The sequence below is a fragment of the Pollachius pollachius genome (assembly GCF_949987615.1).
Source record: "Pollachius pollachius genome assembly, chromosome: 14".
NCBI classification, from domain to species: Eukaryota; Metazoa; Chordata; class Actinopteri; order Gadiformes; family Gadidae; genus Pollachius; species Pollachius pollachius.
In genome coordinates, this window is record NC_136947.1 from 11,526,766 (window position 1) to 11,540,977 (window position 14,212).

At 46.8% G+C, this 14,212-nt stretch overlaps 1 protein-coding gene across 1 annotated transcript in view; it reads right to left on the reverse strand.

Moving 5' to 3' along the window:
- Positions 1-14,212, reverse strand: part of astn1 (astrotactin 1) — a gene marked incomplete at both ends in the record, with an annotated part of 75,541 nt that overhangs the window by 45,120 nt on the left and 16,209 nt on the right. The window contains 4 exons of the mRNA XM_079750418.1: positions 48-197; positions 1,622-1,764; positions 2,654-2,904; positions 11,993-12,180. Coding sequence (XP_079606544.1) covers positions 48-197; positions 1,622-1,764; positions 2,654-2,904; positions 11,993-12,180 — 732 coding nt within the window. The remainder of the gene's footprint in view (positions 1-47; positions 198-1,621; positions 1,765-2,653; positions 2,905-11,992; positions 12,181-14,212) is intronic.

Sequence of the window (14,212 nt, forward strand, 5' to 3'; positions counted from 1 at the left end):
GTATAGCGCTGTTAAGGGGGTAAAGTCTCTAAGGTGCGGAGACTCACTGCGCGTGTTGCTGGACAGGCGTTTGCGCTGGCTGGTGGACGTGTTGTGCGTCAGCAGGCTGTTGTGTTGGTGATTGTTGTCGATCGGGCTTGTGGCGATGATGTTGTCCTTGTACTTGTTCATCAGAGCCAGCTTCGTGTTGTCACTCACTGACAAACAAACACATCACACATTAAGGCTTGTGAAGCTAACATGCTACAGCTAGCAGTGGACTGAAGTGTTGTTATGAAGCTAACATGCTACTGCTAGAAGTGGACTGAAGTATTGTTATGAAGCTAACATGCTACTGCCTGCACTGGACTAAAGTATTGCTTTGAAACTAACTGACTGACTGAACTGACTGAAGTATGGAGCTTGTTATAAGCGTTAACATGTTCCTCTTTTCCTCTCACTGTTGTGTGCAGAATGCATCAATTCAGTCCAACAGAAAAACATTATTCCATTACAACTGTTAATATAAGTTAACATAACAGTAGGACTATAATAATAGCAGTTACCATTGAATTAGGACGCTACATACCAATAGTTACTAGGTGCTAATTGTTACAACAGTAGTCAAGTTATGTTTGATTAATTCCTTTTAAACCTGCGAATATGTATTAAACTTCCTGCTAATGAGTTATTATTATGTTCTGTAATCCATGGTTTAGTAGCCTGGGTATACCCATGCTGCCTTGCGCGCAAATTCATTTTGCGCGCAAGGCAGCCTGGATTCCATTGATCCGATTTTCGCCTGAGATAGGGAACCAATCACAGAACGGGGAGGGACGGCAAGGCGATGACGACGTCTATGCGACACACCGAAGCTTGTAGTTTACGGATCCAAAATGTCAGCAGACGCGTTACGTTTTGATGCAGCCTTAGATAGTGTTCTAAGTAGTTTAGAACGCAATTTTATTTTGAAAAAAGAGCAACTTTAGGCGTTAAACTCTTTCATTACCAAGAAGGATGTCTTTGCCCTGCTACCAACAGGCTTTGATTGGATATGAGCTACGTACAGACTCATATGATAGACATTCATAGCGCCCAAAAACGTCTCCGGGCAATCGTAAACCACCCCCTTAAATACGAGAAAATGAATGTGCGGTTCCCAGACCTCATCTCAATGTAGATTGAGATGAGGTCTGGCGTTAGCCAGGCTAATGGTTTAGCACAAATCAGACTATTCTATAGTTATTAGTTTATGGAGGTAGAATGATGTTTCCACCCAGTAGGTGACCAGGAGCTGTACGGTATCTTTATGATATTAATATTAGATATATTGTATGCTGCCCTCCTTTCCTATTGGTCTCTTGCATTAACAGCTTCATGCATAATGCACAACACTGCTCCACTTATCACTCTGCGTGTTGTTAGGATCCTGGAGGAACCAATCAGCTCTCTGCACAACGCTCTGGAACCAGTATCAAGCCTTCATCCACAGACTAATCTGGGTCTCCATTTGTGAGGTGTAGTCCTTCCAGGAGGGAGGTGTGAGGAGTGAGGTGTGAGGAGTGAGGTGTGAGGTGTGAGGAGGGAGGTGTGAGGATTGAGATGTGAGGAGTGAGGTATGAGGAGTGAGGTGTCGTCCTACCAGGAGTGAGGTCGATGTTCTTCTTGTCGTTGCAGCCCTGGAGTGAGTCCAGCGTCCGGGTCACCTGACTGGCGAAGTCCTCTCCGCCGTTCATACACTCCCTCTGAAGGTGGTGGCGCAGGTCTGTGATGTCATACTCATACCTGCAACAACAGGTCTGTGATGTCATACTCATACCTGCAACAACAGGTCTGTGATGTCATACTCACACCTGCAACAACAGGCACAGGTGAGTGATGTCGTACTCAAACTTGCAACAACAGGTCTGTGACCTGGAGCTCAACATGCTGCTATGATGACAGCAATAAACCGCCCCACTACCCTCTACCCCTCCTCTATACCCTCTACCCCTCCTCTATACCCTCTACCCCTCCTCTAATCCCTCTACCCCTCCTCTATACCCTCTACCCCTCCTCTATACCCTCTACCCCTCCTCTATACCCTCTACCCCTCCTCTATACCCTCTACCCCTCCTCTATACCCTCTGCCCCTCCTCTATACCCTCTACCCCTCCTCTATACCCTCTACCCCTCCTCTATACCCTCTACCCCTCCTCTATACCCTCTACCCCTCCTCTATACCCTCTGCCCCTCCTCTATACCCTCTACCCCTCCTCTATACCCTCTACCCCTCCTCTATACCCTCTGCCCCTCCTCTATACCCTCTACCCCTCCTCTATACCCTCTGCCCCTCCTCTATACCCTCTGCCCCTCCTCTATACCCTCTACCCCTCCTCTATACCTTCTACCCCTCCTCTATACCTTCTACCCCTCCTCTATACCTTCTACCCCTCCTCTATACCCTCTACCCCTCCTCTATACCCTCTACCCCTCCTCTATACCCTCTACCCCTCCTCTATACCTTCTACCCCTCCTCTATACCTTCTACCCCTCCTCTATACCTTCTACCCCTCCTCTATACCTTCTACCCCTCCTCTCTCCTCTCTACCCCTCCTCTCTCCTCTCTACCCTTCCTCTCTACCCTCTACCCCTCCTCTCTCCTCTCTCCTCCTCTTCCCCCTCACCCCCCTACCCGTCCAGGATGGGGGTCTCCCTGATGCTGAGGGTCCCACTGGAGTTGGGCCCCTGGCCCCTGGAGTTCCTGAGGCTCTCGCGGGCCTGGCCCCCCATCAGCACCGAGGGGATGTAGTGGATCTCGTTGGCCGCCTCGGCGCTGGCGCTCTTCTGGGGCTGCGGCACGCGCCGGCCCTTACACCAGCGGCGCCGCGTGTACAGGATGAGCACCAGACACAGGATGGACAGCAGCAGGGCGATCATCCCACCCTGGGGGGGGAGCCAGATGGTTACCAACTGGTCACGCCCTTCACACTAAACAGCAGCCTGAAGTTAAGGGTTGTCATGGTAACCAACTGGTCACGCCCTTCAAACTAAACAGCAGCCTGATGTTAAGGGTTGTCATGGTAACCAACTGGTCACGCCTTCACACTGAAGAGCAGCCTGAAGTTAAGGGTTGTCATGGTTACCAACTGGTCACGCCCTTCACACTAAACAGCAGCCTGATGTTTAGGGTTGTCATGGTTACCAACTGGTCAGGCCCTTCACCCTGAAGAGTAGCCTGATGTAAAATGTTGTCATGGTTTCTATGTCCTGTGCTTAAACAACAGTTAGATGTCAGATGTTATTCCAGAATGTTTTTTAATCCGATCTGGCTCAATGTAATCAAAGCACATCAACTTCCATTAGCACTCAGCCACAGAGAGCTCTGTCCAACAGCTCTTAATGCTCAGCATCACTTAGACTCAAAGCCAGGAGTAAGAGGACTGTCTCCTCTTATAGAGCCAATAAAAGTAAAGCACACATCAAAGTGGGCCAGCTCTCCAGCAACACAATCCAGTTAGTGCTGGAGCAGGAGGCTGAGAAATGCTGGATCATGTTCCTCCACAGAAAGACAATATCTGTCACTGGGCCATTGTAGATCCTGTTCACATGAATAAAGACAACATGTAACACACAGCATGTAACACACAGCATGTAACACACAACATATAACACGCAGCATGTAACACACAGCATGTAACACAAAAAATGATACACATAGCATGTAACACACAACATGTAACACACATGTAACATACAGCATGTCAAACACAACATTTAACACACAGCATGTAACACACAACATGTCACACACAACATGTAACACACAACATGTTACATACAGCATGTAACATATATTTAACATTTAACATACAACACACAGCATATAACATACAGCATGTAACACACATCATGTAACAAATTTAACATTAAACATACAACACACAGCATGTAACATACAGCATGTAACACACAACAGGTAACACACAACATGTAACACACAACATGTAACATACAACATGTAACACACAGCATGTAACACACAATGCTGTGTGCACAATGCTGTGTGAACAATGCTGTGTGCATGTAATGCTGTAAGTAACATACAGCATGTAACGTGTAACACACAACAACAAGTAATGACTCCATATGTTGGAACCAGCGAGGCTTACGGTTACAGTCAGACCCCGGGATAACCAGGTTCATTTGGATAACCAGGTGATGTTCACTAAGATAACCGGGTTCACTAGGATAACCAGGTTCACTAGGATAACCAGGTGATGGTTCACTAGGATAACCAGGTTCATTTGGATAACCAGGTTCACTAAGATAACCAGGTCATGGTTCACTAGGATAACCAGGTTCATTTGGATAAACAGGTGATGGTTCACTGGGATAACCAGGTTCACTAGAATAACCAGGTTCACCTGGATAACCAGGTTCACTAGGATAACCAGGTACACTAGGATAACCAGGTGATGGTTCGCTAGGAGAACAAGGTTCGCTAGAATAACCAGGTTCACTAGGATAACCAGGTGATGGTTCACTAGGATAACCAGGTACACTAGGATAACCAGGTGATGGTTCGCTAGGAGAACAAGGTTCGCTAGAATAACCAGGTTCACTAGGATAACCAGGTGATGGTTCACTAGGATAACCAGGTTCACTTGGATAACCAGGTTCACTAGGATAACCAGGTGATGGTTCACTAGGATAACCAGGTGATGGTTCACTAGGATAACCAGGTGATGGTTCACTAGGATAACCAGGTGATGGTTCGCTAGGATAACCGGGTTCACTAGGATAACCAGGTTCACTAGGATAACCAGGTGATGGTTCACTAGGATAACCAGGTTCATTTGGATAACCAGGTTCACTAGGATAACCAGGTGATGGTTCACTAGGATAACCAGGTGATGGTTCGCTAGGTAAACCAGGTGATGGTTCACTAGGATAACCAGATTCACTAGGATAAGAAGGTTCACTAGGATAACCAGGTTGATTTGGATAACCAGGTGATGGTTCACTAGGATAACCAGGTTCACTAGGATAACCAGATTCACAAGGATAACCAGGTGATGGTTCACTAGGATAACCAGATTCACTAGGATAAGAAGGTTCACTAGGATAACCAGGTGATGGTTCACTAGGATAACCAGGTGATGATTCACTAGGATAACCAGGTTCACTAGGATAACCAGGTGATGGTTCACTAGGATAACCAGGTTCACTAGGTAAACCAGGTGATTGTTTACTAGGATAACCAGGTTCACTAGGATAACCAGGTGATGGTTCACTAGGACAACCAGGTTCACTAGGATAACCAGGTGATGGTTCACTAGGATAACCAGGTTCACTAGGATAACCAGGTGATGGTTCACTAGGATAACCAGGTTCACTAGGATAACCAGGTTCACTAGGATAACCAGGTTCACTAGGATAAGAAGGTTCACTAGGATAATCAGGTGATTGTTCACTAGGATAACCAGGTGATGGTTCACTAGGATAACCAGGTGATGGTTCACTAGGATAACCAGGTGATGGTTCACTAGGATAACCAGGTTAACTAGGATAACCAGATTCACTAGGATAAGAAGGTTCACTAGGATAACCAGGTGATTGTTCACTAGGATAACCAGGTGATGGTTTACTAGGATTACCAGGTGATGGTTCACTAGGATAACCTAGGCCCAGTATTTAATTCCTTTTAATCTGGATCAAATTGATCAGATTTTGGAAATCCCATTTTGCTATCCAGGATCACCTGATCCATCTTACTTTCATGCCAGTTTTTAAAGGAACATTGGATTGGATCACTGTGATCCAAATACCAAATTTATGGATAACCAACTGAAACCACCCTTCCGATGGATAATGATAATCCTGGTTTTTGGATCAAATAGATCCCAAACCGAGTTCAAAGTTTTGAAAAACCCAAAAGGCAGGTTTGATCCAAATCAAATATAAAATCAGACTACATGATCTGATCTTGGTTCGGAATCCCTCTTTTCCCATTTCCAAGATTTGATCCAATCTGTTAGCCAGTTAGTTGTCACGTTAACCAGGTGACGGTTTCTGACCCAGCATTTGTGTTGAGATTGAACCAGTACGTTCCCTCCTACATGAGGCCTCATGGGAGGGAGAGGAGATGGTTATTAATGACACAAACTCACAGCATTTAATGTAATTTGGTTTTATAAAATCCACCCTAGCATGAAACCATGATTTATTAGCGCAGAAGCTCTTTGAGTTGGGATTGGGAAGCTTTAATATATTTCACACATTAATTTTTTCATCTTGAATGAATAAGTAAACATCGTGGCTCATCATTTATCCACCGCTCATAATTTATCCACATCAGAACATTTATTTTGTGTTAAAGAACTGAAAAGCTAAGCCTGATTCCTTTGATGTTTCCTTGGTTAAGGACATTGTGAGCTGGAGATGCAGATACTTAATATTAAACGTGACTTCACTTTGAACTAGTTCTACTTATCTGACGGCAGTCTGAATCCACACATCCACTAGAAGGAGAGGGTGGTCAGCGCTTAGCTTCCTTTATTACGGCTCTATATCTCCAGCCTCACAGCCCGCTATCACAAAGCGTTTGATTAGATTAGATTAGATACAACTTTATTAAGTCATAATAACATAATGACTGTTATTGTTGACCAATGATCTCATTCAGAGGTCAGATTAGGGATTTGTTTCAATGTGGAGAGTTTGCTGAGACTCAGGGAACAGAGCAAGACTGTTTGGATGATGACAGGAATGTTGAGCTGGATTTAATAACTTTCATTGTGAGTATTGCTGAAGCCAAATAATAATTTCAGTGGTGTGTTCTTCGCAGTGTTCTTCTAAAATAAAAATGAAACTGTTTGATAAATGTAATTGGGTTTAGAAAAAGGACTCGATTTTCTCCTGTTTTCCAAATGTGAGATGATTGTAAGCGAACACTGTGTGCCTGCGTGGGTTTAATGTGTGTGCGTGCGTGCGTGCCTGCGTGCGTGCGTGTGTTTAATGTGTTTGCGTGTGTGTGTGTTTAATTTAACCTAAACCTAACCCTGCTAGAACCTAACCCTGTAGAATCTAACCCTGTTAGAACCTACCCCTGGTCCTTAGTTGTGGGACCGATATGATATTCTTTTCAATCTCCTCGTGTCAGAAATTAATGCGAGAAAATTTGTTCAAGGTTCCTCTTCCTTCATCTTTCTGTGTGTGGACATAATGCACCAGTACCAACCAGTACCAACCTGTACCAACCAGTACTAACCAGTACCAACCAGCTCTAACCATTACCAACCAGTACCCACCAGCACTAACTAGTACTAACCTGTACCAACCGGTACTAACCAGAACCAATCTATGACTGTTTCATAAACCAGTACCTCTCTGTGACTCTGTTATTAAACCAGTACCTCTCTGTTGTTAAGCCAGTACCTCTCTGTTATTAAACCAGTACCTCTCTGTTGTTAAACCAGTACCTCTCTGTGACTCTGTTATTAAACCAGTACCTCTCTGTTATTAAACCAGTACCTCTCTGTTATTAATACAGTACCTCTCTGTTATTAAACCAGTACCTCTGTGTTATTAAACCAGTACCTCTCTGTTGTTAAACCAGTACCTCTCTGTTATTAAACCAGTACCTCTCTGTTGTTAAACCAGTATCTCTCTGTTGTTAAACCAGTACCTCTCTGTTATTAAACCAGTACCTCTCTGTTATTAAACCAGTACCTCTCTGTTATTAAACCAGTACCTCTCTGTTGTTAAACCAGTACCTCTCTGTTATTAAACCAGTACCTCTCTGTTATTAAACCAGTACCTCTCTGTGACTCTGTTATTAAACCAGTACCTGTCTGTTATTAAACCAGTACCTCTGTGTTATTAAACCAGTACCTCTCTGTTATTAAACCAGTACCTCTGTGTTATTAAACCAGTGCCTCTCTGTTATTAAACCAGTACCTCTGTGTTATTAAACCAGTACCTCTGTGTTATTAAACCAGTGCCTCTCTGTTATTAAACCAGTGCCTCTCTGTTATTAAACCAGTACCTCTGTGTTATTAAACCAGTACCTCTGTGTTATTAAACCAGTGCCTCTCTGTTATTAAACCAGTGCCTCTCTGTTATTAAACCAGTACCTCTGTGTTATTAAACCAGTGCCTCTCTGTTATTAAACCAGTACCTCTATGACTCAACTATTAAGCCGGTGGCTCTAGCGAGGTGTTGACCATGGCGTCACATTCTCTCTGCCTCAGAGCCCGGTGCTCTGCTACCCCACGCTACAGAAATAAAGAGCGAAGCACATTATTCACAGCAGAGTTCATGTTTTGACAAAAATGATTTAGCTGCTGTAGAGAGCAGGGCTGGAGGTGGGTGGAGGGGTGGAGGCACATCTCCCCCTCCAGCCTCCACCTCACGGGGAGACTCAGGCTAAATGTCTGCTGTTGTACTGGTCCTTTCACTGTGCTTTCTGTTCACTACTCTCCAGTCACTGTTTCTGCTGAAGATTCATGGAAGTTATCTGAGTTAGAAAGTGGAAGAATGAGAGGACATGAATCCTTTCAAACCTATAAATAACCAAGCACATAGTCCTTAACTTAGCCTTATAGCCTTAACTTATACACACTGAACCACTGGAGCCTTAACTTATACACACTGGAGCCTTAACTTATATATACACACTGGACCACTAGAGCCTTAACTTATACACACTAGAGCCTTAACTTATACACACTAGGGCTGGGCAATATGGACCAACAGTCATATCTCGATATCCTCAAGCAGAATATTGATATAAGATAAATATCAATATTTGTTGACGCAATAACATAGTTGCCGTTGCCGTGCTCCAACTCGTCATTCTCCATCGGTGGCGCCGCTGTGCTCTCATTTCCAGCCTGCCTGCGTCGCTGTGCTCGTTAACCTGCCTTGCTGATGGGGGGGAGGGGGGAGTTACCGTGGAGTTACTGTTATTACTATAGCCTACTTACCTACCATTTGGATTTACCGTTACTATTCCTACCGTTTGGAATTGAATACAGTTTGATGGTTGAATAAGCCTTGGACTAGACACTGCCTCCGCCTCGTATTTGAGAACAATACAATATAATATATAATATCACGGCCAAAAGCTGTGTGCGCCTCCGGAATATTATGAATCTTATTATATATTAATAATAATTATGTTAATAATATATCTCCCGACCGTCGCGTTCTCCGACGGTCGGATTCTCCAACGACTCTGGTACTCCCACTTCCTCATCAATCTGAAGCACAGAATTGAATCGCGACATGGAGCGACACCCGCCGGAGCGGACACCCGCCGGGCACACCGGCGGGTGTCCGGGAGTCCGGAATCATTTTGGGACAATTGCTGTATGCCTTTATCTGAATAAAAAATAATTAATATCGAGACAGCCTAAGATTTTGGGTCGCTGCACCCATTTTTGAGCACGTTGTGCTGCTGCAAGTGATGGAAGAGGTTGGTCGTAGCCTACTCAACCCTTTAGTTGCGACAGATTTGAAGCACTCTCTACAAAAAACCTGATTCTGTCATTCGTCGGACAACTTGTACCCAAAATATTTCCAAACTATGGAGCCATTTGTCTTCTGCTTACATACAAGCTCCTCTGCGCCGCGTTTGCCGGCGGATGTTTCGTGCCATAGGGGATTTAAAAAAGTGACGTGAGTGGAAGGGGGGCCGGGCCGTGTGTGTGTGAGCCAGAGGCAGAGCATGAGAGATATAAGCAGAGCTCCCAAATAGCAGGCGGCAGTCGCGGTTCGAAACTGCTGTTATTTGGATAAAATATGCAGTACTTTCAACGCTAATTAAACTATATCGATGTTGACGATAGCGTCTCGTTCCATGAAGCCTTAACTTATACACAATGGAGCCTTAACTTAAGCATACTGGAGCCTTAACTTATACACACTAGAGCCTTAACTTATACACACTGGATCACTGGAGCACTAGCTTATAGCCATCATCAACATGTCTCGACCTCCTCATCATGTCTCTACCTCCTCATCATGTCTCTACCACCTCATCAACATGTATCTGTAGGTTCACCTCCTCATCAACATGTCTCTACCTCCTCATCAACATTCCTTTAGGTCGGGTTGGAGTCCCAGAGAAAGGACCGAGTTCCTTTAGGTCGGGTTGGAGCCTCAGAGAAAGGACCGAGTTCCTTTAAGTCGGGTTGGAGTCCCAGAGAAAGGACCAAGTTCCTTTAGGTCGGGTTGGAGTCCCAGAGAAATGACCAAGTTCCTTTAGGTCGGGTTGGAGTCCCAGAGAAATGACCAAGTTCCTTTAGGTCGGGTTGGAGTCCCAGAGAAAGGACCAAGTTCCTTTAGGTCGTGTTGGAGTCCCAGAGAAAGGACCAAGTTCCTTTAGGTCGGGTTGGAGTCCCAGAGAAAGGACCAAGTTCCTTTAGGTCGGGTTGGAGTCCCAGAGAAATGACCAAGTTCCTTTAGGTCGGGTCGGAGTCCCAGAGACAGGACCAAGTTCCTTAAGGTCGGGTCGGAGTCCCAGAGAAAGGACCAAGTTCCTTTAGGTCGGGTCGGAGTCCCAGAGAAAGGACCAAGTTCCTTTAGGTCGGGTCGGAGTCCCAGAGATAGGACCAAGTTCCTTTAGGTCGGGTCGGAGTCCCAGAGAAAGGACCAAGTTCCTTTAGGTCGGGTCGGAGTCCCAGAGAAAGGACCAAGTTCCTTTAGGTCGGGTCGGAGTCCCAGAGAAAGGACCAAGTTCCTTTAGGTCGGGTTGGAGTCCCAGAGAAAGGACCAAGTTCCTTTAGGTCGGGTTGGAGTCCCAGAGAAAGGACCAAGTTCCTCTAGGTCGGGTTGGAGTCCCAGAGAAAGGACCAAGTTCCTCTAGGTCGGGTTGGAGTCCCAGAGAAAGGACCAAGTTCCTCTAGGTTGGGTTGGAGTCCCAGAGAAAGGACCAAGTTCCTTTAGGTCGGGTTGGAGTCCCAGAATAAGGCCTTTGGTTCGTGGTTAGAGTCCCGACGTGTGTCTGGTTAGAGTCCTAGAATCTGGGTTAGAGTCCTAGAATAGAGTACTAGAATCCGGGTTGGAGTCCCAGAGAAAGGACCTAGTTCCTTTAGGTCGGGTTGGAGTCCCAGAGAAAGGACCAAGTTCCTTTAGGTCGGGTTGGAGTCCCGACGTGGGTACCAGAGAGACTGTTGTTCTGATCTTAAATACATTGCACTTTCTATTTTAATAATTTCTTTGCATATGTTTTCTTTTGCCTTGTGTATGAAAAGTGCTATATAAATAAAGTTGCCTGCCTTGCCTTGCCTAAAGACAGAGGGATGAGATGGATACTGCACACTGGACACTGACTGTGCTTTCAAAGTAAGACTCATCAGGGAACCAACGGTCCTACAGGGCGATCAGTACTAGGGGGAAGTGGTGGACATCAAACCCTGGGGGTTGATCAGTATCAGTAATCTGTGGTGGACATCAAACCCTGGGGGGGTAATCAGTATCAGTGATCTGTGGTGGACATCAAACCCTGGGGGGTGATCAGTATCAGTGGTCAGTGGTGGACATCAAACCCTGGGGGGTGATCAGTATCAGTATCAGTGGTGGACATCAAACCCTGAGGGGTGATCAGTATCAGTGGTCAGTGGTAGACATCAAACCCTGAGGGGTGATCAGTATCAGTGGTGGACACTCTGGATGAACACATAACAATAGTGGCCTCATCCCGACAGATATGAGTGGATGAAGGTCTAGCCCTAGAACAGAGGTGAGTGAATGAATGTCCTACCCTTACCCTGACAGATGAGTGGTTGAATGCCTCACCATGAGAGATGAGTGGGTGAGGGCCTAATGATTGCAGATGAGTTGGTGGCCTCACCATGACAGATGAGTGGGTGAAGGCCTCACCATGACAGATGAGTCGGTGAAGGCCTCACCCTGACAGATGAGTGGGTGAAGGCCTCACCATGACAGATGAGTGGGTGAAGGCCTCACCATGAGAGATGAGAGGGTGAAGGCCTCACCATGACAGATGAGAGGGTGAAGGCCTCACCATGACAGAGATGTGCAGGATGCGGAGCTCCTCGTCGGCTGAGTCGCGGGCCGTGTCGGCAGTGGGGGAGAGGCCGGCCGGCTGGCCGCTGCCGTCCTGGTGGTGGATGTGGAACAGCAGCGTCCCGTTCTCCAGCCACTGCTGCCTCCAGCGCACCAGCGGGATGTCCTCCGAGTTGCCCGAGATCTCTGCTCACACACACATCAAGTGGATCAATAACTTTACCTTTAGCTGCTCACACACACATCATGTGGATCAATAACTTTACCTTTAGCTGCTCACACACACATCATGTGGATCAATATTTTTACCTTTACATTCATTAGTACGGATACACCTTGTTTATTAGTTTATACCTTGTTTATTAGTGTATACCTTGTTTATATGTGTATACCTTGTTTATTAGTACATACCATGTTCATTAGTATATACCTTGTTTATTAGTTTATAATAGACCTTGTTCATTAGTATAGAATATACCTTGTATATTTCTAATCATAAATAGTTTGACAAAACGAGGTCTAATGAACCAGTCGTGCTAATGTTAACGACTGATTTCTATTTAACGCTAAATGGATCCATTTGGTTGGTTCTGAGCAGCTGAATGTCTGCAGGCTGCTGTATTGTTATGATGGATGTTGTTATTGTTCCTGTAAGGATTGGAAATAAGTCCAGCCGGTTGTCTTAGCAAACGCTATAAGTACTTTGTCCTCAATAGATCAGTCACAGGGTGAATGGGCGGGGGGGTTCTAAAGCATAGGAGGGGATTCTAAAGCATTGGCGGGGGTTCTAAAGCATGAGAGGGGGTTCTAAAGCATAGGAGGGGGTTCTAAAGCATAGGAGGGGATTCTAAAGCATTGGCGGGGGTTCTAAAGCATGAGAGGGGGTTCTAAAGCATGGGGGGGGGGGTTCTAAAGCATAGGAGGGGGTTCTAAGCATGGGAGGAAGGGTACAGTTTAGCCTCCAACACTACCCTGCTGCTGGGCTGGGGCTCTAGGGGGGCTAGGGGGTCTAGGGGGAGTAGAGGGTCTGGGGGTCTAGGGGGTCTAGGAGGTCTAGGGGGTCTAGGGGGTCTAGAGGGTCTAGGGGGTCTAGGGGGGCTAGGGGGTCTAGGGGGAGTAGAGGGTCTAGGGGGTCTAGGGGGTCTAGGGGGTCTAGGAGGTCTAGGGGGTCTAGGGGGTCTAGAGGGTCTAGGGGGGCTAGGGGGTCTAGGGGGAGTAGAGGGTCTAGGGGGTCTAGGGGGAGTAGAGGGTCTGGGGGTCTAGGGGGTCTAGGAGGTCTAGGGGGTCTAGGGGGTCTAGAGGGTCTAGGGGGTCTAGGGGGTCTAGGGGGGCTAGGGGGAGTAGAGGGTCTAGGGGGTCTAGGGGGAGTAGAGGGTCTGGGGGTCTAGGGGGTCTAGGAGGTCTAGGGGGTCTAGGGGGTCTAGAGGGTCTAGGGGGTCTAGGGGGGCTAGGGGGTCTAGGGGGAGTAGAGGGTCTAGGGGGTCTAGGGGGAGTAGAGGGTCTGGGGGTCTAGGGGGTCTAGGAGGTCTAGGGGGTCTAGGGGGTCTAGAGGGTCTAGGGGGTCTAGGGGGGCCAGGGGGAGTAGAGGGTCTAGGGGGTCTAGGGGGTCTAGGGGGTCTAGGGGGGTTGATGTTGTAGCCAAACTACAGGATCATCAGGGGCAAAGGGTTCTATCTCTGCTAGTCCCCACTCATTGTCCGAAGACGTTTCCCACTAGTCTGTTTCTAGAGTGGTCCCTTGCTCACCATGCACTATACACTAGCTTGTCACTGGCATTAACTGATGACAGAACAGATGATGATCCTCATAACATCCCTCGTGACCTATAACATGGATGCTTTTTGTTACCATAATGGTTAACCTGGGTGTTATTGGTTAACTCATCTTTTCCCGCTGAATGCTGACCTGCATACCCTGAGCCAGAGCTGAACCAGAGCTGAACCAGAGCTGAACAAGAGCTGAACCAGAGCTGAACAAGAGCTGACCCTGAACCAGAGCTGAACCAAAGCTGAACCAGAGCTGACCCTGAACCAGAGCTGAACCAAAGCTGAACCAGAGCTGACCCTGAACCAGAGCTGAACCAAAGCTGAACCAGAGCTGAACGTGAACCAGAGGTCACCCTGAACCAGGGCTGCTCTTCCCTGATGATTGTCAGCCCAGAGCAGCAGAGGAGAACGGATAAACCGGTCACCTTCCTGGTGGTCTGGGGAGGACCGGG